Here is a 26,334-nt window from a genome sequence, read left to right as displayed (position 1 = left end):
GCATCTCCTCCTTCAGAATGCCATCTCCTTTGTCCACCTCCCCCCGGTACCTGGAGAGCACCATGGTGCATGTATCGTGGTGCTGGCCATAAGCTTCAGGTGGAAGCACTTCTCTGGGAGCAGAGGCTGTGGTGGACGTGGGGTTGGATGGGGCCGGGCTCGTGGCAGGCAGCTCCTGGGTTGCTGTCGCAGCAGGCTGGTGGAACAGACCGGGGGTTTTCAGCCAGAACAACACCAGCATCTCAGCGCTGTCATGGGATCCAATCAGGACAGCCTAGAAACTGCCCAGAAGAGCGTCTCACGGAGGCCCTGTGGGGACCTGGGGCTCTGGGCCCAGCCTCTGCCCATGGGACACTGCCAACTCCTGCCCAGGGAGCTGCTCGCCCAGGGCTGGCCCCACAAGGAGCCTTCATCTCCCGATGGGGCCTGAGCAACCCGACCGTGTGGGGCTGCAGAGCTGCCACGTGTGGCCGTGCTGTGACAGGCCTGCCCTCAGGGCCCTGCCTCCCAACCAGTGCTGGGGCGTCTCTGCGGGTCCTGCGGTGCTGGGGCAGGGACATCCCGGGTCCGAGACCATACTGAGTGGACAGTTCTTCCCCATACAGAAGGTGCCTCCCTCCCTTTCTCTGTCTTTTCTCCTGCAAGTTCGTTTTGGCTGTTTTTCTGCCTCCTCTAAAGGAAACGTGGCTTTGGGAAGGCCAAACAGGCTGAAACGTGTATAGAGACAAAAATGAGCCCACAGGGGAAAGGGCAGAGAAAGGGAGGGCAGGTGGGAATTTTCTTCTGTTTCTAGGAGTGGCAGAAAATGCTTTGAAATCTGTTTGTGCAAAACAGTGCAGGATTTCCAAGTACAGTTATGGTACCAAACGAAGGAGACAAGCTCTGGAAGCATGAACTGGCCTCTGGGGCTGTGGGAACTCAGTCCAAGCAAGTGCATGAAAGATGTCGTGATCCACCTGTATACAATTAGTGAGTAGTTCTCCACCCTGGAAATTATCCAATTATATATTCAAAACACGAGAAACTAAAGAGAGGGACTTCAGAAGTTGTAAAGCTAAACAAGACATTATTATTTGAGGGACAATCCTTGAAGAACAGGCTTTGTGGCAGGGCTCTGAGGAAGGCTCCCCGGCCTGGTCTGTACCACTGCTAAGGTCTGGAAGGACAAGTCCCAGAGGAGAGAAGCCAGTGGGGTCCCCACCTGTCTGAAAGCAGAAAAAAAATGAAATAGAGCAAAGAAAAACAAGCTCAGAGAGGTAAAAAATGGAGTGGGGCAAGACTCTGCAGACAGAGCTACATCACAGAACCAGAGCTGGATCAGCAATAAAACTTTGGCCCAGCATCACTTCACCCCGGGGATGTGCTCACCCTAAAAACCAGAGCTCGGACAGTGCTCGATCCCAGCATTTCAGCATGTCCCAGTAGTGCCATGCACTAAGGTCAACTGTACACTAGTAAATAAGGTCCCCCCCCCCCCCCCCTCCTTTTTTTTTTTTTTTTTGATTATCACCTCTTACACTCGGTACCAGGCACGCCGTGCGTTCAGCCTGGCTTTGCTCTCGCAGAGAAGAGCAAGCAGGAAGGAGCAGCAGAAGGGGGCAGAGTAGCACCTCCACAGGACAGGGCTGTGACACCGGCCCCACAGCCGTGCTGGGAGTGCCGCTGGCTCTAAGTGCTGCTGCTCAGCCCAGGGTGCTGCCACCCAGGGTGCTGCCACCCTGGGGCGCCCCGAGCCAGGCAGCACCAGCAGCCCAGGGCTTGCTCCACATCCAGCCCCTGAGGCTTTTATTCCTGTGTTCATAGTGCTTTTTTTTGCAGTCCTTAAGCGAACCCCAGCATACTGAAATGTTTTTCAAATGCTTTAAAAAATGTCATTAAGCACACTTAGAGAGCTTCTCCTGCAGGGGGACTTTCTGTCCTCCCTGGGGAGGCACAAGGATCTGCTCGCAGCGTTGCCGGGGCTGTCCAGGAGGAGCCCAAGCACAGCTAGTTAAACCCCCCAGCACTCTTTCCTGCAGCTAGCACATATTTCAGCACCTTAGCTCAGGAATGCATTAATGCAGTTACACAATTGTATTTTCTGTAACCTATATACAACCCACGTGTTCCTCATGATATAGGTTCATAGCACGTGGGTAGAGGATTTTGAGAGCCCCTTTTCAGAGAGACCAAGTCACATCTTTCTGCACATGCTGCAGATCATAGAGACAGCAGCCTAGGCGGTGGCTTTGCCCATGAATAGCTGCACTGAGGCCACCAAGCCAGAGCACTCATGCCTTGCAGTGAAACACAGGGCTAAGTGTTTGCTAGGCTGGAGTTTATGTTATACTGAAAATAAGTAACATAAATTCAGTGGTCAGCGCTCTGACTGAGTTTCAATACATAGTTACACTTTGAAATTGCACAGAGAGACCTTTCACAGCAAGTTTAAATCAAATGAGTTAGGAGATTTTAGGAATAATTAATTCAGACAGCATTAAAGATGCTTTTATCTGTGCTTCACCCCCAGGGACACGAGCCAGGCCTGTATTTCAGTGCAAACAGACCTGGAGTGAGGCAATGGATACTTTATCCAATTACTCTGAATTTTTCCAAAAACACATCATATTTTCATTCCCTGCCATGATTATTCTTACAAAATAGGTTATCCATGGAATAGAGCAAAAGCTTCCCGAACCAGGACAGAGGTACAGAAGCATCACAGGAACTTCCCAGGGATGGGGTGAACAACCTGGGACTGGTTTCAAGCCCTTCAGCGCCTGTGCTGGCAGCTACCTCCCCTGCCTGCCCCCACTGGGGGGTCCTGCTCCTCCTGAAGGAAACAGGAAGCTCATGCGTGGCTCAGGGGCTGGAAAAGCACCAGAGGAGAGAAAAGAGGGCCCAGACACGCACAGGAAAGGTGCTGTGCTGCGCACCCAACACCTGAGCACCCCTGGGCAGCCAGCATGCAGGAAGGAGAGGCAAGGACGTGAGGTGCTGGCAGCCTGCTGACTGATTGCCATGGAGACCGGTTAAAGTCTCACCAGGAAAATGAGTTCTTGTGCAGCACCTGACCCCAGGAGGCAGCGTGATTGCTCTGGCAGCACTTAGGCAGCAGAAGACGATGCAGAGCTTTCCTTGAGCTGCCGTTCAGAGTCAGTGGGCACATGCCCGTGGGGCAATGGTTAACCTCAGGGCCAGGTTAAAAGCAGCTCAGCAGTGCTAATGTCTGCCCTCAGCCTGGCACCTTCCTGTCCCGAGCTATAAACGTTCAGAGGACTTTCTAAGTCCCTTGCAGCAGCCTTCATGCAGAAGGCTGCTGCCGTATTTTTTTATTCTACCACCCAAAGTAATTCAGCCTATGGAAATGGGGAGAGGTAACACCTATTCTGACACTGGTTCCAACAACAAAACAGGTCAAACAGCAGCTATGCAGTGCAGTACATACTTGTTGTTTTTCCACTTTCGAGCACACTTCCAGGATAGTGGCACAGGTGGTGCAGGTGGTGAGGGAGCCCAGCACAGGCCGAGTGAGCTGTTCAGAGCTTCGCAAGCCAGCGGCAGTGCCAGGAGCAGAACTGCTGGAGCTCAGTCCTGGACAGAAGTCTTTGTTGCAGTTCTACAGAAGTCTTCACATTACAGCATTAAAACAAAACAGCTCTTACCTGATTACTTCCCCAAATGCTCACTCTACAATCAAAGCAGAGATTTTCTTCAATTTCAGTCACCAAAGCTGCTTTGGCTGTGTGGTGGTGAGGACAGGGAAACTGCAGGGCTCTCCACATCACCTGCCAGCTCCTGCGTGACAAAAACCTTACAGATAAGGGGCCAAAGCACCTGGTTTTGGTGGTGGACAGCTTTGTGGCTGGAAAGCAATACTGCAAGTCCACAGGCAGTGGGCTGGGCAGAGGCTGCTCTGTTACTGCTCTGCTTGCAGTAAGGGCTGGGAGGCAAACCACCCTCAGAGAGAGGAATTAAACCACCCCGAGGGAGGTGAATTGCTGTGTGTTCGCTGCGTGACAGACATGATAACCACACAGATCGCAGGCTTGGCCAAGCACCGTGCCCAGAGCTGCCACCTGCCCCAGCGAGGCACTGCTATCAGCCAGCCCTCACCACATGTGCCTGCTCGCAGCACAGCTCGGTGGTGCAGTCATCCTGAAGCGATGTGAAGAGCTACTTTTTGCTATAGAGACTGCGAGAAGGCACTGCATGCTGAAGATCACACAGCTTTGTGCCTCTTGGTAAGCTTCTGTCAGGGCAAAACTACTATTTCACACCATTATTTTTAGGTGAAGCCTCAGCTCTGCTACCTCCCTGAACAAGTGCTAGGGGAGAACACAACACGGCTGTATCAGTAGTATCCCTCAGGCTCCCAGCTCCACAGGGAATGAATTAACTCGGGCTGGCTCCAGGCCAGGCCCTGGAGGTGGAGCTGGCTCTGTTACACATTCTCGTGCTATTTGTAGCATCTCTCCCATCCCCACTGCTAAAGTTGCTGGCTGAGAAACTTGCCAGTATCGGTTTGGGTTTGTTTCTAAGGCATTTCTCAGCACTGTGGTCACACAAGAAGCTGAAAACTCACCTTTTGAAACCCCAGCCAGAAAGACAGGTACTGCTGTTGCTGTTGTGTTGCTGTTTACACAGCATCCCTGTGTTTGGGGCAGCGTCCAGGCCAGGAAGATAAAACCACTCCATGTTTCCTACAGCTCCAGTTTGCAAAATGCTAAGCAAGTCTCCCACTTTAGGTGCACTGGGTGGCACTGTTGCAGAGCTGGGTGCAGCTGAGCCAGCATCGATCAATGCAGGGATTCAGCAGCAGCCTTACTCACGTGTGGTGCCTGTTGTAGAGATTTTCAGTACAGCCTTCTAATCTTCATTTGACATATTACTTTTTTTTTTCTCTCTCCAGCTGATAATGCTGTTTTTCTTTGATTTCTTTTCAAGGGCAGCATCCAATTGAATTTCTGCATGGTGGTTTAAACCCATGGCTCCAGCTAGCAGAAGTGGTGGGTACGATGGCACATGCATTTTCAGCTTCTACACCTGAAACCCCAAGCCTCACCTCCTTGTTAGACCACATGAATTTCTTCTCCAAATGCTGTTTTTCCCTTAGCCAACAGACTGCAGGGTGCAATTCCAATACAACACAGTTCACTTTTGATATAATTCACCTCCTGACCAATTCTGCAACCATTTAAGCTCTCTCAGTCATATGGGAACAGCAAACCTAGGATGTCACCCACCTGCAGCAGTGGTAAAGACTCCTGGAGCCCAGAGGAAGAAGCATACCGTCTCACTCACTGTGCAGCTCAGCGTACAGATAAGCACATACAAGACTATCAACGAGGGATCTCCATAGCAACTTCTTGCCCCTGCCTGAGATGAACCACTTCCTCTGAAGCTCCTGCAGCTTAGAAGAGCCTTCTGCTTCCTCTCGACTTGCAAAGATGATCTTTCTTTATTCCACCTGCAATAAACTTTGTCTTCTAAACTCTCTCTCTCCCTTTGCTGCTAGTGGAGGTTTCAAGCTGGGTGTCAGCCAAGACCCACAGGTGCCATGACGTCAGGGACACTCACTGGGACTGTTCTGGGACTTGTTTTGTGGTCGATACAAAGAGCACATGGAGCTATTTGGAGTACCCAGACAGGTTCACAGTGCTCACTTGGGGCGCCCCAGGAGTCCCCTTGCTGTTAAGCTAGACCAGAGCACATACCATGCAGAGGACGACTTCTTGGCTCCCAGAGTTATCACAGAGAACCATCCTGATCTGAACAGGAAAACAGAAACATTTTGCAAAAGCTGAAGGATGTATCAAGGAACTGTACTTTGGCCATCTTCCAAAGCATCGTAAGGAATGTGCAGAAAAATGTACGAGGTCTGGGCAGCTCGCCCCTGAAAGGAAAGCCACAGGCACCTTCAGCAGCGTAACTCCTCACGGGACACCACATCAGCAACGAGCAGGGACTTACACAGGATTTCCACTGAGCTTTTTTCCGACTCCTCTGTCCTCCATTTTTGGAGGTCACTCTCAAATGGAATTTTCTTCCCTCTGTTATTCAACAACAAGACAAACATCTGCCCTCAACGTCTGCACAAACGCAACACTACAGCACAAAACAAGGGTTTAGCTGCCTCAGGGAACAGATTTCACAAACAAGTTTTCACTGGACACTGAGCAGCTGCAGGAAGTTCAGGAAGGGAAGGGACCTGCTCGGTCATCTTGGCTTTCTCTGCTGGCTCAGAGCTCACGTGACCATCTGCACCGTACAGAAACATTTGACACTTGCTCTTCCCATGCCTGCGCTCTGCTCCTCTCACCCCCAGACACCCACTCAGAGCTCCCACCAAGGCAGAAATCAGACCCGGTGCTGGCAGCTCACCTGAGCGCTTCTCAGAGGGGCAGGGGAAGGGGCTGGGGCTCTCATGCTGTGAAATCCCAACCGTGGCTCTGGCATGAGGTCCTTGAACGGCCTTGGAAATTTCTTGGCTTGCGAGTCTCCGTTCTGTCTGTAAGAAGAGCTAATCCTCATTACCAGGCAGCTATAGCATTTAGATTAATTACATGCAGAATGCTGAGGCAACAAATAACGCATATCACCACTCTCCCAACGGGGTCATTTGAGGAAACCACATCAAATATAAATACTGATAATGTGTGCGTTTGCAGAGGCCTCTCTCTGGCTGCCTTTTGTTAATGAAACATGGGAGCTGTGAGACTGCAAATGCGCTGTTGTTCTCAAAAAGGCATATACAACTCAGGCAGTGCACTTACGCAGACACAGGTGGACACAGATGGACACGGTCAGACATGGCATCCCCTAACTGCGCAGCTGAGAAGAGCTAGGCAGAGGCGGGACAACTTGGAGACTCATTAACCACCACAAAGACTGAACAGGGACAGGCACTGTGAATGATTCCCAAGTAGAGCCCCCAAACAGGGCTTTTCTGGGGAAACTTTTCTGCAAGTCCTTCTTCTTCCACCCATTCCCGCCAGCAGCCCAGACAAGGAGCCTGGGGAGGAAGGATCCTGTGCTTGTCACTGCCCCAGAACAAAAGCACCCCACAGAGAAGAGCTGTATTGGCAACTGAAGCCATCACCTTGAACATCCCTTTGCCCTTTCCTCCATGTAAACCTGAGCAACTCGCTCTCTGCCTCCTTCTTTTACATCCTAAGAACAGGCAATATCATCCCCCTTTCTACCTGCACTCACTAGTGGCCCAAACACCTGCAGAGCCACGGCCATCTCCTTAGTCACTGAGCCCAATTAACACCCAATCTCAGATTCAGGGGGGGGGGGGGAGAAACAGCATAGAAATGAGCACCAGAACCATGGACGTGTGCTTTACAAATCTCACAGTTTATTTTTATCTCTGTGCAAATCACTGCTCCTTATCATTACTCGCATTTCACAGTGCAGGGGTAGGAGTGATTTCAACACTGTTTAAACAAGCTGAGCCTCAGTGGGATTGCTCTCGGCCCTAGAAACCAGACAATCTCCATGTGCTGATGATCTAGAATCAAGAACTGCATGGCTGACACTTCCTGTAGTTACTTGTAATACAAGCTACCTCCACAGCATCTCCAAGGGAAGCCTGCTTTCCGCCTCAGGCATCGCAGCATTCACAGCTGCACCCAGACTCCAAGCAGTCACAGACACTGGCATATATAAAGTTTATGGCACAGCTTCCGAGTCACCGTTAGCTGAGACAGATGAGGAAAGAGCAAATGACAAGCTCTTTTCATAGTCATTTAATCTCACGTAGGAAAAAACAGAACCAAGTTTAGCAGCTGAATGAGAAACTGTCATGTAGAGCGTGAGGGTAGATTCCCACTAGCAGCTTTGCTGGAGGTCACCGCTCAGAAAGATGTGTGCTGTGAAGCCCAGCAGCCAGGGCACCTGGAAAAATCCCTCAAAAATGCATATGGCCAAAGGAGGGAGCCCTGGGGGTACTGTGCAAAAGTAGCTCATACCAGTTATCAGGAGTGCTGAGGAGACAATCACAAGTGACATGGAAATTTCCTTGTGCAATTTTAAGTAAAGGACATGTGCTACCTAAAGCAGCCTTCCAGAGCTTGTAGTCAGGCTGCTCTGACTGCACGGTACCTGATGGAGCAGTTCAGAGGTAGCAGATTTGTTTGCTACACCTGATTCAAGCCTGTCCCACAAACCTCATCAGCAGTGGGGGAGAGAGGTTGCAGGCCCAGCATCCTGAGGGATGTCTGACTGAGGGATGGCTCAGACTTCACTCATTATTAGAAGGGCTCTGCCCGGCCCTGTCTGTCTGCAGTCACTGGCTCTGGCAGCTCCTGGTCGCAGTGCTGGGAGGGACGATCCCTTCCCTGCAGTTGGGTAATGAGGCTGTTTAGAGGCACTGGTGTTGTCTTCAAGGAAAGAGCAAACAGTCCTGAAGCAGCAGAGCTTCCTACCAGTACCATCAAAACAAAGCAAGGCTACGACTGACCCATTTTTAATCAAATGGAAAACTCAGCTTTTGTTTCCCATTTTAGCTTTTCCCTTTGAAACATCTCATAGCAACAGCTTTGCTCGGCTGTTACCAGCCCGTCCTTGTAAGGAAAGGCAAGAGCCCATTAAAGAGCCAAATTTATCACTAGGGGAACTCTGCTGACCTAGTTACACCAGCCACATATTTGACCCATTATGTTAACCTTCCTCTGCCTTCTCCACAGTTAAAAAGAAAATATCTTTCAACTTTAACCAGGGCAGCAGCAAACACAAAGACCAAAATTAGGGAAAAGACAGAAAAGCCATGCTTCTCTCAGCATCCCACAATACACAGCCTGAAGCCATAACCCAAAGTGAAAGCACAGGCATCTACAGGGGAGATGCATCAGCAGCAGGTGCAGGACAGGCCTAAGTCATCTCTAAGCCGTGCATACATACAAGCACTGGAAGGATGATTGAAGGAGGGCCCTTTACAGCGTGGCTCCAGGAATGTAAAGCCAGTCAGCAAGGGCAGTGGGCAGGTGAGTCATGGCCTGCAGCCTCACCCACCAGTAGGCCTCCATGGGATTGTAGCGGTTGTTTGGACGCGCGGAGGTGAGCGCATCGCTGATGTCATTCAAGACCAGAGACATGTCCTTCAGGCCGCTGTTAACGAAGGACTTCATCAGGGCCACGTGGCGGGTGAAGTACTCCCTCCCGTAGTCCTCCCGCACCGTGTCGCTGGCTCCGCCCCACAGCGCCTCGGCCTGCCTGTCGATGCCATCCTCGGTCAGGATGCCGGTCGCGGCCACGAAGTTGCTTGGCTCGATGAGGATGACCCTGACGCCCCAGCGGTACATCTCCTGCCGCAGGCAGTCAGAGAAGGCTGCCACCCCGTACTTGGAAATGCAATAGCAGGAGCGAGATGGACTCACCATCCGTCCTAACATGCTTGTCATATTCACCACACGGCCTGGAGGGGAAAGAGCAAGGAGAGATGATGGGCTGGCTGTTCCCAGCCAGGAGGTCAGGAGGAGCTGCAGAAGAGGCAGTCAGAAGATCCCAGTAAACAGGTGCTTTGTTGGGTGACACCAATTTGTAAAATCTGTATCTTGAAGGGGGGTCCAAACTCCCTGTCAAGAAGCATCTCTCTCCTGAATCAAGAAAGGCTAGCTCCCGCTCTGACCCCCCTCCACGGGCAGTACACATGCCTTTCATCCATATTAAAAAGGATTTCCAAAGCATGAAAGACATCTCTCTCCTTCTACTTTCCAAGTAAGGCAGTACCCCTATCTTCTGAGGCTACTGTCTGGGTGCTCTTACACCAGCATGCATCATCAGAACCAGTGGAGGTTTCTCTGAACCGGCAGCATGAGCACTGCAGCCTGCTCACCCAGCTGGCTGGCCAGAGCTGCCTAGAGGATAACATGCCTGGGATGAACAGAGAGGAGTATTTGACATGCTGTTCTGGGGCAGCAAAGAGATCTTTTCCTAATTCCTACCAGTAGCCCATGGCAGCCTGATGGCAGAGCTCTGGCAGGTTGTGTTTGATCATGCACTGCCTAGAGACAGTGACAGTAGTAGTGGGCAGCTCTGTCCTTCCTCAAGACAAGCTGTGTGTGATTATGGTTTCAGCTGCACTCACAAACAGGCCCTTGAAATCTCAGCAGCTATTTTTGCAGAGAGGATTTTCACAGCCGTGGAGTACGACACCCTTCTGCAGCTTGAAATTTTAGCTGAGAAACAAGTGGGTGGCTCTGCTCTCTCATTCCAGACCTAAGTGCAGTTTGGAGGGACTGTGCAAACCACCTATTACCTGATGGGTAAACAGCCTTTTGTAGTGAGATGGGCTTCCTTAGTGGGTACTTACTTTCTAAAAATGGTAGCTGAGCAATCTGCTCAATATAACCCCTTTCTGTCCTCACAGAACGCACAGCTGTGCCAGCATTCTCCCACACGTGCTAAATAAAGAAGCTCTTCAGAGTTTTGCTCATACATATCTATTTTTTTCCCCATAAAACAAAGAGTTTTGATGGTAACCATCTTCTTGTAGGTTATCTAAAATGGCTCTTATTGACTCATTTATTCCACCACCTCTGCAATCAGCTGTGAACTGAGTAACGAAGGGATTCAGCTGTCCAGACATAACACTTGGTGTGACTTTGGAGGTCAGAAGTATCTTGACTGGTCCCAGTCACTTTTTCTAAAGGTGTCCTATCTGCCAGCACTGCCTGAAGATCTTTAGTATCCTGGGATGTTTAAGATCGCACCTTTGTAGTGTCTAGACTGACCCCCAATAGTGGCAGGTGTCACTGAATTCTTGCACAACACGTCAAACACTGCTGTCTGTTCTGCCTGCGTGCCTCAGACAGCCTCCTTAGGCTGTGCAGGCATTCCTCAAAGCAGAATCTGATTCATCACTTTTAGCTACAGTTCTTTGCTGTGCTGCTAAAGCTCTCTGAGCCTAGCCACACTGGCCAGCACGTACCTTTAGCTCTGCGAATGAGAGGCAGGAAAGCCTTCGTCACCCTCACGGTACCCCACAGGTTGATCTCTGCCACCTCTTTGTAGTTGTCCAAACTTGCAAACTCCACCTCTCCAAAGGTCGAGACACCAGCATTGTTCACCAGGCCCCACAAACCTGCCGACAAGCACATGGTTAAGGAGTGGAACAAGGAAGAGTGTCACAGAGAAGCAGCTTTCTTTGTTCAAAGTAACCCAACTCCTTGACAAAGAAGCGTGAGCTTTTGTAGAAAAAAAAATGTACAGGAAAACCCAGCAAAGAGAAAAAATACACTCTAAAAAAAACCAATGTGAAGCCAGTAGGGCTTGTTTGGAGCCCCTGGGATGGTGAGGGGGGCCCACAAGAACAGCCTTCCTGAATGTCTCCCTCTAAGGGCAGAGGCTGTACTTGGTCTGTACAGCTGGATCTTGCTGACCCTCTTTTATTCCCCCTGTAGGTCCTGAGATTGTCTTCACTCAGTGACTCAGTCACGTCCTCTTGCAATCTGGAGGGGGCTGGACTTTCCCTTGTTAAAAAACAAACCAACAAACCAGAAGGAAAGCAAATATGAGAATCTAAATCTACCTCATAACTCTGGGATGTGACTCACTGTTTTGGAAAGTGCATGGTGTTGACCTGCAGGTTTGTGGCCCAGTTACCAGCTCCTATAATTTTGTCCAGATATTTGGGCTCCCTCCAACCTCCTGTATCAGGAATCATAGAATATCCCAAGTTGCAAGGGACCCATAAGGATCATCAAGTCCAACTCCAGGACATGGCAAACTTACAACCAACCCTTAAAACCACTAGTATTTACAAATGAACTTCTTTTGTGCATGCAGTCGTGTCAATGTTAAATTGACTGCACTTACCAAGAGCTTCCGCACTGAGCCCCTTACATGTCCAGGACTTAGCATGTCACTGAGTATTTGACCCTTCGAAGCGATTACTGCAGCAGTCCCCATGGCAAACATCTGCAGGACTGAGTCCACACTTTGTGAACTTGCTGTAGCACATGACTCTGCAGCCATAAACTGCAGTAGGAACAAACAGAAGAGTTGGAACAAGATAAGAGTTGTTCCTTGTCAGATGTCCCGCTACACATCCTTATTTTTCACTGTGTAGGTAGCCAGTGGGAACTAGGGCCTCCTTCTGCTCCCTGACCCTCCTCTTACCACTAAGAACAAATGCAGGACTAGGAAGAAGTTTTCACATCCAGAGAGCTCAGACAGTGCTATCAAAAGTCACCCATGTCATGCCACCCTGATGATAAGCTTATCGAGCTCCAAAAAATTTTGGGCTGTTTGCCCAGCCTCTGCTCCGTATCTCCCCTGCTCTGATGTAACCAAGTCTTTTAATAACTTCCAGCTTGTATTTATTCATGGTGAGATAGTAACCGTATGTTGTACTGAATACAGTCCTCTAAGCAAATTGTTATATCCCACCTCTGCCCAATAAATACCAGTGGAATTTATCCTCCTGGTGCATTGAAGAAGCCCAGCACACCCTTGCTAGACTGGCTCTCTACTTGCATGATAGCCCTGGTAAGACTCTCTGCCCTGCTCCCAGCTGAGTTTGTTTTCCCTGAAGGCTTTTGGCTAGCTACGTACAGAGGAGGTCATGTCCTACTTAGTGACAGCAATTACATATATATGCATTAACCATTCCCTTGTCATCTGTCCCAGAATATTTACCTACTCACCCATCGCAGCTGCCATCACTCCAGCATTTCCCAACTGTCAGGTTGGTGTCCCAGCACCCCTCCTGCCCTGCATTTCTGTTTCTAACAGACAAATGTGAACACTGTTCCCTAGGTCAGCTCACTGGCCTGCACCTCTATCCTCCTCCAGAACAACCCCAGAGGCTGTTTCAGATAACAGCTCTGTTAGCCTGCAGCAAAAACCAAGAAAACATCTTGCTCCTTACCTTATCCTTACCTCTGCTTTATTAATTCAAGTTTCTAAATGCAGTCAGGTAGTTTATTCCTGCTCTGTCCACGATCCCCTGCCTGTCACCAGTGCACTTATTGAAGCTGCCATTTTTAACGGGCCAAGATCACTCAGAAATTCATGCTAATCTAGCATCCAGCACAGCATCTCAGCCTGAACTGGGTCCCCTGCGTTGCTGCAAAGCAGGCTCTGATCTCCGGCAGGACCTCCATGGTAACAGAGCATTTGATAGTGTAATCTCACAAGAAACAAGAAGCCATGCACATCAAGTTTGGCAGGGACTTACCAGACCACAAAAGACTTAAATTGGCAGTCCCAGACTGACATCTACAGTGTATTCCTGATTCTAAACTACTCTATAACCACTTCCCATTTCTTGTGCTATGTGGCTAGATGCAGGGACTTTCATGAAAAAGCTACTTCCAATACTTTGTGCTTGGAATCTGACTGCCCACCACTCAGGTTATGTTACGTACAGAACCAAGTACTGATAGTTACCTGGTCACAAGGCTGTTTGCAGGACAGCAGTATGTTTATAGAGCAGGGCCTTATCACTATGAGTTCTTTAATGTCAACAATACAGTGGGAACTACATAGGACTGAAAACAAACAGCGGCACTCCCATCAAAATGACTTTAGCCTTATGTACACAGCGCAGGGAAAAGAGGTAGAAAAGTCTAACACAGGAGCTGTCCTGTGCTCCCTCCTCCGGGGCCGCACTTGGTGTGCAAGGCACCTCAATGCAGACTTGACTGAGCACTATTTGTTGGCAAGCCCCAGACCTTGGTCACGCTGAAGCTCCTAAAAAGAAGCCCTTACTGCTCTGCACACTGTGCTGCAGCAAGCAATGCCAGGGTAAGGCCCTCAAGAGCAGGAGGAACCAGTCCAACTTGCTGATCAAGGACGCAAGACTTCAGTGTTACAGCTACACACAAGGCTTTTTCAAACACTGCTGTGTTTAGAGAAGCAACAGAGCTGCCCCCTTACAAGTTACCACTCAGCGGGAAATGGCTCTGTGCCACCATGGCTGTTGCTGGGTTCTTCAGGAAAAGCTTGAGAAGCTGTGAAATGTGCAGTGCGGGCTGGATGGTCGCGTAGGAAGAAAAATCATGCAGAGAGAGCATGTGTGGGAACAGAGCTCGTACGTCACTCAGTTACATTTCACATGCTTGTTTCAGGAGGAGGGGTGTGCTCACAATTTGCAAGAGTATTAAAGCTACTGTTATTTACTAGCTTTGTATGTTTGTATGAACAAAGCAGCCATGGCAGCCTCACCCATGCCTCAAGAGGAGCAATCACCCTCCGGCCATACAACCCGTAAGTCCTGGAGCCACCGAAATGAAACTTCAGCTGCTGCCCAGCTTGCTACTTGCATAGAGCCTGCAGAGAAACCACAGCAGGGCAGGAAAGCCTCACAACCTCACCACATGGGAAGAGGTGAGGTGTTGCACCAGGCTCTGGCTGTAAGCTCGCATCCCACTGCCAAACCACTCACAGAAGGAGCTGTCCGAAGCCCAGTCTAGGAACCAAGATCGGTGCAAGGGTAGATGTGGAGCACCTGGGCTCTCGTGGGCTGCTCCTACCACAAGCACCCTGTTGCCTTTCCAGCCCCGCACACATCTGCAAGAAGGAAGCAAGCCTGCTTCCTTCCAGGGATTATTACCTTCTTCCACATGCACCTAGGGCCCCTGAGCTGGACTCATACTTGAGGTGGCAGGCAAATTAAGGTGGTCTGTGCTGAGCCCATCCTGGATTATGTCTCATGTCACCACTGGGGTGTTGCATGGCAAATACAGCATGGATTGGCCTGGCTGAAGACCAATCCAGGTTTGGGGGCAGGTCAGCTTTACAGACCAGCTCAGCACTCAGTTACACAAGCAGGTTGTACCAGCACAGCAGAGGGGACAGCAGTAAGCAGCCAGGGCCTGTGGCCTCCCCACTAGCAGGGTCACTACAGCAATGTCTCTGTGAGCCAGGCTCCAACAGCAGCATCAGAAGGGAATCGGGGTCTGGCCACCCTATTCTTTCACGGACACTCAAGGAGAAAGAGGCAGGCTGTTGGGGACGTGCTGCCACTCATCACTTTTTGTGGGATGCAGGGTTAAAGCCTTACCCTCTAAGCTAGTCTTGGTCTCTTGCCCTGCCACTGAGGTGCTGGCCACATGGGAATTGTCACCAGCCTGAGCACAGCCCTGCCTGCCAGTCACTCACTTGCAGGCCTCCAGGCTTGCTAATTGTGTTTGGGCAGTGCAGAGCAGGAACCACCTGGCCAGAGTAGGGCCTGCTCCACTAGAAGGATTCCGTGAGCACGCCAAAGATCCTGCTGGCCCAGAGAAACAAAGATCCCCACATACCTTCCTCTGGGTCCTTCAGGGTCCTCTTCACAAAATCCACAGCCTGAGCCACCTCCTCGTCACTGCACACATTCATCTGTAGCACTTTCATGCGATCTGACTTCATATTCTTCAGTTCCCTGGCTCCATCTCCATTCTTATCCTGCTCAACAGAGGAGAAAGATGTGCTGCCAAGCTGGACAAGTAGCAGTGATGCAGCCTGCAGACAAGCATACTGACACAGAAAATACGAGCTATTGAAAACTGCACTCAGAGCAGGTCAGCAGGGAGGCCTGGTGCACAAACAGGTACATGAGCCACATGAAACAGTGTGCAACCCACAGGCACATTCCTATTCCATCAGTGATCCGCTGCTCTGAAGGGCCACAGAGCTCTTTCTGTTTGCTCCTCACACACAGGGTTTCACATTCATAACACTGTCAAATACTGTGCCAGCCTCGAGTTATCATGGGTGACTCTGCTGCTTCAGTCTCCGTGCTCTGCAGGTAACACAGCAAACATTTATACACAAATCAGAACCAGATTTTCCAGGCTTAAAAGCAAAAGGCTAATTAGTTAGGGACCTTAGTCATCTAATTCCACAATATTGCCTGGCTTCTAATGAGATAGTATTGTCATATTACTTTGAAAACAAGACAGCAGGGACACCTTTGGCATGCCTAACAGCAACTGTTGATGCTACAGGATACAGCAGAAAGTGTTTACAGCTGAACCTATGTAACAGCAATATTCTGCTGTTACAATACAGCAGAGCAGGATGCACAGGAATCCAGTGCAGTGGAGATCAGCCACACAGGGCAAGATTATAGACACAAGGCATGAAAGGGGGAAGCTCTGGCCAAAGAAGCAAGACTCTTCTCTACACTACAGATAAGAATGTGATGACTGTAATTTCCTTCCTATCCTTTTCTTGCCTTTCCTCTTTTCTACCAGGTCCCTCTCACCTTCTCTGTCAGGACTTCAATTTCAAAGACAGATGTGGAAGTGTTTAAGAAAGGTAATGCATACAAAAAAGCACATGAATTTAGGATGGAATAAGGAAGACGGTTTTGAGCCCTTACTTTCTTAACAGCTCACTGCTGTTATAATTAGAGACGCTGTTACTGTCATTTTTTTGTTTAGCCAAACCAAACCAAAGTTCAAATTCCCAATTTTACTTGGTCACTTGCAGACAGGATTGATGCGTAGGCCTTACAGCCATTCTCAGATGGTATAAAAACAAATAAAACTGAACAGAGTGGAGATTAGCCATGTGGTTCCCCCAGCAGGCTTGAGATTTAATTCAACCCAGTCCCTGAATTACAGGCTCTGCCTTGTTAGGGAGGCAGAAGGTATGAATTGGTGAGTCACCGTGCCTGGCTGCCACTCTTCCCTGAGTACTCGATACCAACTCCCCCAGCACAAGGGCAAACAAGGTGAGCAACACTCCCCCAGTCACCTGCTCAGCTGCCTCCACAGAAAGGCGGATGCAAGAACTGTGTTATCGCTTCGTTTTCCTACGCTTATCTCAGGCTGCCTATTTAATGAATACCCTATACAACATCTTGCCTCTACCTTCAGTTCAGTGAAGGTAGAGGCAAGCAGCAGGGGCTAGCAGGGGCTGCTCCTGCGCTCGGAGAACAGCAGCACCACAGCCCACGTGCCCAGGCTCCGGCTGCCTCCCTCGCTGCTCTCTCCTGCGCTGACTCGGAGCATCCCGGTGCAGGACAGGCAGCTCTGCAGGCACAGAGCCCTGCTGCAACGGGCTGAGCCATGGCTTCCTTCCAGGGAACCCTGTGGGATGAAGGATTAGATCCTGGCAAGGACTCGGGCACCCGCAGTGGGATTTCAGTGGGAATCAAGAAGCCATAAACACGGTGCTGAAAACCCTCCCTGAGCTGCTGCCTATCCCAAAGGCAACCCCATGCAGACACTTGTTACTGCTCTCCGACTTCTCCCCTCTGGTCGTGCCGCAGACTTCCTCGCACCACACAGTGACTTTGTTGTGACTTTCCTGTGACTGCCCCCCAGACCGAGCTGTGCCCTGTCCTGCTGTGTCTCAGGCTGACTCGGTGGGTTTACGTTCTCCCGTCATCACTGGCTCCCTCATTGCCTTGCTGCTGCCTACCCACACGTTCCCTTTCTGCATTTCCTCAACCGAACTCCTCATATTTGCCATTACTGGGTTTCAGCTATTTGTTTTCAGACTGGTTCTGATCCTTTGGCATCATTTTGAACCCTACTCCCCCAGGAGCCTGTAATCCTCCCTGCTTGGCACCACACACATTATTTTCCTAAGTGAACTCTCCATTCCATGGCACTTCCGAGAAAATTTCACTGGGGCTGAAGAGCAGTCACATGGTTAGGGCATAAATGTGCTCACAAGACTACGAGGGACTGTGTCAAAAACCGTATTCAAGATGCATTTATTCCTTCCCCTTTAACCACTCAGCTGCTTAGCCAGAATGAGATTAGGCTGACATGGCACAGCCTGTTCCCAGTACACTTACACCGTGCGAGTCACACTGTGATCTAGGCATTTGTAAAACTGACAGTTCAGTGTGCTGCAACTTCATCTCGTGCACTGAAGGTGAGCTGCCTGGTTGGTAATTCCAGAGCTCTGTCTCCTTTTGGGAGACAAGTACAGTATCTGCCCTTTTCCAGTCCTCTGGAAGCACCCTGGCCTCCAAACATTCCTGAAAATATCACCCATGAGACAGAAACCACTTTGGCTCATCCTCTCAATGTTCTTTAGAACATTCAGTACATTAGGAAAAATTGCTTTACCGTGAGGGTGGAACACTGGAACAGGCTTCCTACAAAGGTGGCTGATGCCCCATGCCTGTCAGCAATCAAGAAGCATTTGGATAATGCCCTCAACAGCATGCTTTAACTTTTGGTTAGCCCTGAAGGAGTCAGGCAGATGGACTAGATGGTCTTTGAAGGTCCCTTCCAACTGAACTGTTCTATTCTGCATAATCAGGCCTGGTGAACTCAAACACACGCATTTACGTAAACGTCCCCTGTTCTTCCCCCTTTCCATCCTGCAGAACAAAAATCCCTACCTCCTCATGAAAACTGCTGTCAGTAGGCATCTGAAAACAAGTCATCTTTTCTTCTTGCAGTAAGATCAAATAAAATAATAAATTGACTATTTCAGTAGTTCTTATTTTCAGGTTATTCTGTAACTGATCTCCGTAACTGATCTCTGCATTTTTCCTTCTTAATTCTAATATATTAATGGGAACTTTCCCTGTGGACTTACTTATCCTTGCTAAACAAAATCCCTTGTGCACTTGACCCTCTCCAGCTCTATTTCAGCCTGCTTTCGATATTCAGTCCCAATTGCAGTATTGTTCATCGTGTACCTTTATTTTTGGCTTCCTGATCATTAAGACTCCTTATGCACTCGACATGGTACCGTCCTGTATTTAATGTAAGAGCTTTCTGCGACTAGCAGTACATCAGGGATCCTTTCATTCTCAGCATAAAAGCACCAAGTAAGTGATGACGGAATAACTATGTGTGAATTAATAGCCAGGCATCTGCTCGTTGACAACTGCCCCCATACCTGCTCCGACCACGCAGTGAACCTACAGCAGCTCAGTCTTCTTTCACGACGGGAAGTTTCCTCGCATTTGCCATGAGCAGTTACATGCACACTGCCAACTACCACAGGGTAGCTGCATCCTCAGCTACAGCGCATGTGCACAGCTTCACTTACCAGCAGTAATCACTCATATGCTCACACGTTATTCTCCACAAGTGATCTGACCTAACAGCTCCCTGCCTTTACTGTTGTTTCCTGCTTCTTTTGGACCCATCATCCCTTTTTACAGTGACTATGTGCGTTTTTTTTCTTGGAGCAGTCAGTTCTAGATTTATAGCCTTTCATCTCAAGTGCATTCTGCCTTTAGGTTTTCAGTAAGCTCCTGCTCATCAAAGTTGAAATTCCTAGGACTTCCTTCCCCATCAACCATCTATACCACAAGGCTGTTCCAGGAGGATGCTGCCTGCCCCAAGAACTGCAGGAAGTATTCAGCTGTGTCACTTCAGCAACAGCTATCCAGGTAATTATGCTGCCACCAAACCATGTCCTTCAGACGCACCTAAGAGAAGATAAAACACTAGCAATCCAGACAGGAAAACAAAAACAACAAACCGCTCATGAGTGAAATCCTGGGGCACTGAATCCTGGTATTCCATAAATTTATTAAATATAGAGCAAGAAAAATCACATTCTTCCACTCTACCCCTTCAAGATCGAGTGCTTAGACAACATCTTGAAAGTACCTGCAAAGCAGCTAGGATTGCTGATGCATTTTCCACTTCCACACAGAATTTAAGTAGGGATCACAAAAAAAATACTGTGTGAGTAAGAAGCTGCCAGATCAGATCAGTGAGGATGCCAAGAGCTGCCAGGCCAGTTTGGGAATAGGTAATAAATAATCTGTGATCAAGGAGTACATTTATTTTGGAGGCAATAAAATGAACAAACAGGGCTTACATTGGATGCACTTAGTTTCTTTGCGGCTTCAAATAGAGTCTGACCCTCTCTTTTGTGCACTAGTGTGCTGCTTTCTGAAATAGCCTTCTCAGAACCACTCTGTCCCCTCTCCTTTCTGTTCCTTACACCTGCTGCTGTGCAAAGTGAACGCCTGACTATCACCACAGAGACAGATACCCCAAAGGAGCCTATGACGCTATTACTGAAGGATTTACAGAGCCTCCGTATGGAAATTTCCAAACAATGGCAACTTTCCAACAGGACTTGCTCACTCTCAAGTTACACAATATGTCAGCTGATAATAACTTTCCCTGCTGATGTGGGGGAAGAACGTAACCTCCGCTGAGATCACACCGGCAAGGAGGACCACCTTTTTTGTTATTCTTGCCCTCCACAATTTTCAAGCATCTCTGGTCATCACTCTGAGCACCTGAGCTACAACAGCCATCTTCAAATAGCTTCTATTCCACTGAAAAGTAATACAAAGTAAAGCAAAAATACACAAGACACACTCTTTCATGTCATGTGTTAGTACTAAATGGGATGATTATTACACTGCCAACTGAATTTATTTCAACTTACCTATTTCCTTAAGCCAAGATAAAAGGAAAGGGAAGTAAGTCACTTTTCCTCCCCACCTCTCCCATGTTTGTGCTGATGTGTTAGGTGCTTTAGAAGCAGGAAAGTCAGAGCAGAATACAGCATTTATCTCCATGAGCAGACAATTGATAGCCAAGAGTTGCGATAGAATTATTGTATCGACAAACAAGCTTAAGAGCAAAGAATTTTTAAAGAACATTTATCAAGTTGCATCTTCAATCACTGCAAAATGGCAAAAGTAGCACTTGCACCAAAGGAGAAGAAAAAAATATCTGAGAAATGAGACACTGGAATTAGGATGTAAAGCATTCATTAAGACAGATAGCGATTGGCAATACTGCAAAGAATATACTCTTGCTGCTGAAGAGCAGAAGGCAGGAGAGGTGGCTTGGAAATGGGTTTGAAGAGAGTGTCCCTAAAGGAAAGTAACAGAACAGAAGACAGCAATGGACACACATGGAAAGACAAGAAGCCATAGCACTCTTGGACCACCAGATTTATTGCGTGTGTTGCATTATTGCCGAGAAGCTTCCGGGAGTGAACTAGAACCTTGCACCGTACTGTGCAAGCTACTGTACAGACATGCAGCTGACAGTCTCTGCCCTGAAGAGCTCGGAATTACAGGACTGACAAGATGCAACTCGCCAATGAAACAAAGGGAGATACAAAGATCCTTGCCCACCGTACCTCCCACAGATCTTGGACTAGGGCAAATGGAAGCTGCATATGAAGAGGCTTCCTTGAGAAGCATTTTTCTCCAGACACAGAAGAATTATGATCAGTGTTGCTACTCACCGCCAGCAAACATCCAGCAAAAACAGTAAATCCCTTTGCATGGAGCTGCTTAGCCAAGGCATGTCCAAAACCTTTGTCACAGCCTGTTATGAGCACCACCTTCCCTTCAACCTGTATGGAAAAAGACAATAATCAGACATTGCAGTGGTGTAGGTACCAGCAGCACTGAGCACCACCACAAAGGAGCAGCTCATAGCCCTGCAGCCTGGGCCAGCCTGTGTTTAGAAGGAACCATCAGCAACTAGGAGGTGATGTGGCTGCTATCTGGGCCCTGTGTGCAACTGAGCCATCCGAGCAATGGCTGTACAATCCAAGTTAGCGATAAAAATCCCTTGTAAAAGGCACCCCCTATAAAACACCTCCGAATGCGTACAAAAGAGCTGGGATAATCTCCCTCCAGTCCAGAGAGAGCTCAGACCTGACGCATAATTTTGGCCAAGCATCACTCTGTATGCAGCAATATCCTAAACGCACTGAAGCCAGGTCATAGTTCTGTGTAGCTCAGCTCCCCTTCCCCATGCGCGGTGGCAAACACTGATACAAGTCACAATGGCCACAGACCTGTTTTATGGCAATCTAAACCCAACAATTTCAGTGGAGTTTTGGCTGGGTCAACCAGCTTAGAGAAGATAACTGTGTAGAAATGTAACCAGCTCCCAACCATGAAATTCTAAAGGTATTCAATTGCCAGTCTGTAACTACATGTGTTGCCTTGACACCCTACCTAAAACAGCAGCTCATTCTTTCAAGTATTAGTGGCCAAAACAGTACAGAAACATTTAAAAACATGCCTATCAGCTCACAGGCATGTAGGAAAGAGCAGCACCGAAAACATCACCATGACAGCATGTCACCTGCGTGAAGTGCAGAGCAGCTCTTTCAGCTGCAGTGACTGTTGCCTGTACCCTACCTGCTCAGTGCACCACTCTCCATGCCACGCTTTACAGGCAGCAATGTTTCCTTCCGAAATACTGCACTCTTAACAGGAACCATTTATCAAATCCTACAGTTCTTTCCTTCCTACGTTGTTATTATCTTTTGACTGACAGATGAATTGGGAGAGATCTGATACTACGTCTGCTGTGACACAACAGGCCTGTGATAGTTCTGAAAACAGAATCCAAAATTGTGAATAGGATTGTGTACCCAAACGCCACGCCTCTTTCTTTGCTTGAAAGCCACCGTTCTCCCCGTTTCCTCACCACAGCTGTGAAGCAAGGACCTCGTAACATTTAGCCCAACTTGCAGCCACCCAGCTGCAGTGTTTCAGACTGCTCCAAACTGAAACCCTATCTGTAAGGCAGTAACGTGATACAGCAATAAATATCTAGAGAATGCAATAAGGAAGTGAGGTCACTTCCATCTCTATGGCGATATCTGCACCTAATGTTCTCCATTACCGTACTAACAACATCTAGAACATGAACATTTGTATCTTACACTACGAACTGTATTATGTATGAACTGTGCCGTCTTGACCAGCCCCGTTTCAGACAGAAACGGGGTAATTACCAGTGCTCTGATCTCTCGTTCTGCTGACGTCTGGTAGTGAAACAGCAATAAGGAATAATTGCAGGGCGATAGCAATCAGTTACTGCACATACTCAAAATGAGCCCAAGCAGGCAGACAGCAATAGGCAAATGAGCTACACCCTGTTCTGTCCAATATCTTACACTGAAGTTATTGTTTCAAAGGAGGCTCGTAATGTGAAGTTGAAATGAACAGATCAAAAGTCTCTCCCTCATTTATCATATGAACACCCACAGCATGTCACACAAATACTAATTCCTACATTCACGCCAAAAGGACCCAGATACAGACTAGTTCTACCAAAGCTCTAAAGGTAGCTACAGCTAAAGGACAAAAGGTAAGTGAGAATTAATTATAGTGGTCAACGTTCATTTAATTTACAGTGACACAGCTCCAAGATACACGAGGATCAATAACAAACCAGATCACAGATCTGCCAAGGTCACTTCCCACATTAATTCAGCAACCTGGCACTTTGAAAAGAAAGGATTTGACTTTTTCCTCTGCCTTACCTCCCTGCACCCTTTGCCTCTGAATCTTGAAGAAGGACTTCCAGGAAGCAGAGGAACTGAGCAGGACATAAAGAGATGTGATCATTTCCAAAGGCCAGAACAGGCAAATGGAAAAGATGCACAACCCTCAGCTGTAGTTAGCTCTCACCAGCAGGTCTGAGCGCGACAGAGCTCTCTCACGTGCAGGTAATAAAGGAAGACCTATCTACAAATGGCGGGGTTGTGGTTGTGTCTGCATCTAATTTTAGCTCTCAGCAGCTGGTTTGTTTTCTCTGGTATAAAAAACAACAAGAAAAAACACAACAAGCCAAATACCACAATGTATACAAAAATGAAGACATGGAAAAAAACATCTCCTCAGCTGTCTATAAGAAGAAAAGTGAGCAAAGAACTTACAGTATTGAAAGTTCCAGTGATTACTTGTTATTATTCTAATTTCTGGTAATAAAACGTGACTACAATAACAAGGTACATAACAGACTGAGGTCCCAGCAGCATTAACAAGCATGCACAGAAAACCCAAGGGATCTAACAGATCTTTCTGTAGTTGCCCTCATCTTTGTGACACGACTGGTGGACAGAGAGCTTCCAGGAACGAGAACAGGGAGCGAACGAACCCATTGCCAAGGTACACACCCAAAGAGATCCTATCCAAAACAAACAAACAAACAAACAAACAAAAACAACAAAAAACCTTCTGAACGTGGAAAAGCCTGACCATCCTCACCCCTTTGAAAGGGTTGGTTTTTATGCCCGAGATAAGGCCTAATAGGCCTCGCTCCTGGAGTTTGATAAGGGTTAATCTGCAGCTTACAGCTTGACGCCGTGGTAAGACACAAAAGGGTGACTATCGTGCAGGCAGGGGACTGGCTCCCACCTCTCACAGCTGGCATCACAGTGATGTTAATTGATATTTTAAGGAATTTCAGGTGCTTCACTCACCAAGTCCTACAGTGATCTCATGGAACACTACAAAGAAAACCGTACAATGTTGTTAGGGCACAAGAAACCAGCTAAGAGCGTGGACTAAAACCTTGCATTGGTGGTGCTGCTATGGTACCTTGTTAGGGTAACATTAGGGTAATGGTTAGGGTAATGTCCGTATCATTGCCCTTGATCCATGGCTCTTTACCAGTAAAACACGCTCCCCACAGTTCAAATAGCTCCAGCGAGGCAGACTGGTTTCAGCCTGCAGCCAGCTCAGATGCATACACTCCACCAGCCTTTCCTACTGGGTGTACATTTGCTTTGTTAATCAGTAGAACCTATTTTACTGAAGCAGGTGACCTATCCAAATTACACACATCTATGGCAATACGGGCTAAGGAAAGCACATTGTCAGCCTCGGTCTTCCCAAGGATTTGGGAACCCACCATGCTTGCCCAGACTTGATCCTTTTCCACTCCGTGCCACATTATTTTCTGAATCCTGTTCCCTTTGATGACCTCCCTTAACCATTTTTGTTTTTATTTTTTGCTATCAGGTAGGTTAACTTGAAGATAAGAACAAACAGTTACATAGTAAACTTGGCTTGTTCCTTATTTCCAGAGTTGGGAATCTGAAGCTTTCAATTTGAGGAAAACAAACTGAAAACATTCTCTATGGAGAAGGTATTTTCCCAATCTACAAAAATCCTTGGCTGCAGACTATCCCCCAGACACAAGATTCATTTACTAAAGGAATCACTCTACTACTGATTTCCTGCAATTCTGGACAGCAGGTATTGCCTGGTTACAATGCAGAAGCACATCGCCACCTCTGTTCCAGCACAATGAACGTTCAGAGGGAAAAGTTGTACAGGAAATTTTAAGTGCAAGAAGTTCAGTACAAGCTGTCATAGCTGAAAGGCCTTCCAAGCCAAAGGCTTACAGCCAAGTAGTATGCCATCTGTCATCTTCATGATGAGGAGACACGTAACTGCTCCTCGAATCTCTGGAGAAGGCCATAATGCTACCCTCACTCAGATATTCCCCTCTCCCTTTGTTTCTCATGACACAAATGCAGATAGGATGGAGGTGTCAGGGGAGCAGAGCACAGATGAGCAGTGGAGCAGGAGGCTGCACACAGGTCAGAACTGTTCCGTGCCCACTTCAGGGCAGGCAGGACTGAGCTGGAGCTCGAACAAAACACGTCCACTTGCAGGTCCTCCCTGGTGCCTGCAGAAGCTATTTGGGGCATAAGCAAGAGCCAAGTTCACTCCAAACCAGTGAAAGCACCCCATACATTTTTTATTTATTTTCGTAACATATAAAAGGAAACTGGTTATGCAATTGTTCTATTCACAGGGCTTTTTTCTCCCTTACACTCACTTCCAAATTTAGAACGCTGGACCAAAATCCATACATTCGTTGCTTTATGGATGTTGTGATGTGGGACTGTGTTACAGTAGCACAGAGGTCAGCACTGCAGCAACACCGACAACGCTGCCTCAGTCAGATCCCCACAAGAAGCTGACAGACCTCCAGGCGCCATTCCAAACCTGGGCATTTCACCCCTCGCCGACCTCACTTTCCCTCTCTCCCCTCACGGCGTTAAACCTTTACGCGCCCAGCAGCCCCTCGGGCCCCGGGAGCGCCTTGGGCATGGCCCCCGGCAGGGCGCTGTGGCGCGGAGCTGCTCCAGCTGCAACCGTGGCGGCCCCGCAGGCCCGCCGCCATTTTGTGCCGCGGGGGCCGCCTCTGCCTCCGTCCGAGGCCCCGTCTCCCTCCGTTCCAAGCCCCCCTCTCTGCATCCTCTCCCCCTGACGACCCCCTACAGAGCCGGGCAGGGCTCCCCACACCGGGCTCCCCGTGAGGCGAGGGCGCAGCGCCGACCCCGCTGGGTGAAAGCCGCCCTCCCCATACTCACGGGCAGGGCGCGGCGAGCCCGCACCGCCCGGAGCGGCGGCAGGAGGAGGAGGCGGAGGAGGCGGCCCAGCCACCGCCCGCCGCCGCCCGCCAGCAGCCCGGCGGCAGCGCCCAGCGCCAGGAGCCCGGCGGTGCCCCGCATGGCCGCAGCCCGTGGCGGCCGCAGCCTATCGCCGCCGCCCGGCCCGGCCCTTCCCCCGGCCCGCCCCCGGGGCACCGGCACAGCCTCATTCAAACGGCGGCAGCGCCCCGCAGCCCCCCGCCGGCTCCAGGTAAGGCGCGGCGCGGCTCCCCGGGGGGGGGGGGGGGGGGGGGGGGGGGGGGGGGGGGG

At 49.0% G+C, this 26,334-nt stretch overlaps 3 protein-coding genes and 1 long non-coding RNA gene across 6 annotated transcripts in view; 1 reads left to right on the top strand and 3 right to left on the bottom strand.

Moving 5' to 3' along the window:
- APOD (apolipoprotein D) overlaps positions 1-15,354 on the bottom strand; it is a 21,766-nt gene extending 6,412 nt beyond the window's left edge. Inside the window, exons 1-3 of one of the 3 annotated variants that reach the window (XM_035334288.1) lie at positions 11,537-11,548; positions 4,565-5,569; positions 3,643-3,777 (exon numbers count right to left, since the gene is read on the bottom strand). In XM_035334288.1, coding sequence (XP_035190179.1) covers positions 3,643-3,777; positions 4,565-4,677 — 248 coding nt within the window. In that variant the 5' untranslated portion in view covers positions 4,678-5,569; positions 11,537-11,548. Of the gene's footprint in view, positions 1-50; positions 197-3,642; positions 6,490-11,536; positions 11,549-15,233 lie in introns of those variants that run through there. The other 2 variants (XM_035334289.1, XM_035334291.1) reach the window with 2 other exon arrangements.
- On the bottom strand, positions 8,919-26,151 carry LOC118171297 (D-beta-hydroxybutyrate dehydrogenase, mitochondrial-like). Its single transcript, XM_035334287.1, has 5 exons — positions 26,005-26,151; positions 21,115-21,225; positions 15,234-15,375; positions 10,916-11,068; positions 8,919-9,400 (listed from the first exon to the last, which is right to left on the bottom strand). Exons 1-5 carry the CDS (start codon positions 26,143-26,145, stop codon positions 8,919-8,921), a joined length of 1,029 nt encoding a protein of 342 aa, XP_035190178.1. The 5' UTR covers positions 26,146-26,151.
- On the bottom strand, positions 19,405-21,000 carry LOC118171301. The gene is made up of 2 exons (XR_004753147.1): positions 20,302-21,000; positions 19,405-20,180 (listed from the first exon to the last, which is right to left on the bottom strand). It is a non-coding gene; the product is annotated as an uncharacterized LOC118171301 (long non-coding RNA).
- Positions 26,125-26,334, top strand: part of BDH1 (3-hydroxybutyrate dehydrogenase 1) — a 14,645-nt gene continuing 14,435 nt past the window's right edge. Inside the window, exon 1 of the mRNA XM_035334286.1 lies at positions 26,125-26,275. The gene's annotated coding sequence lies outside the window, so the exon portion shown is untranslated. The remainder of the gene's footprint in view (positions 26,276-26,334) is intronic.

This window comes from Oxyura jamaicensis, chromosome 9, assembly GCF_011077185.1.
Source record: "Oxyura jamaicensis isolate SHBP4307 breed ruddy duck chromosome 9, BPBGC_Ojam_1.0, whole genome shotgun sequence".
Lineage (NCBI taxonomy): Eukaryota > Metazoa > Chordata > Aves > Anseriformes > Anatidae > Oxyura > Oxyura jamaicensis.
The sequence above is the reverse complement of the archived record's forward strand: the minus strand, read 5'-3'. Positions and strand labels throughout refer to the sequence as shown.

What these genes read in the sequence shown, in the direction of transcription:
- LOC118171297 (XM_035334287.1), bottom strand. Translation starts at nt 26,145, where the DNA reads ATGCGGGGCACCGCCGGGCTCCTGGCGCTGGGCGCTGCCGCCGGGCTG. An exon ending in GGGCTCGCCGCGCCCTGCCC is followed by an intron (nt 21,226 to 26,004) that starts GTGAGTATGGGG and finishes TTTTCCATACAG; the next exon opens with GTTGAAGGGAAGGTGGTGCT. An exon ending in CCTGAAGGACCCAGAGGAAG is followed by an intron (nt 11,069 to 15,233) that starts GTATGTGGGGAT and finishes GCTTGTCGGCAG; the next exon opens with GTTTGTGGGGCCTGGTGAAC.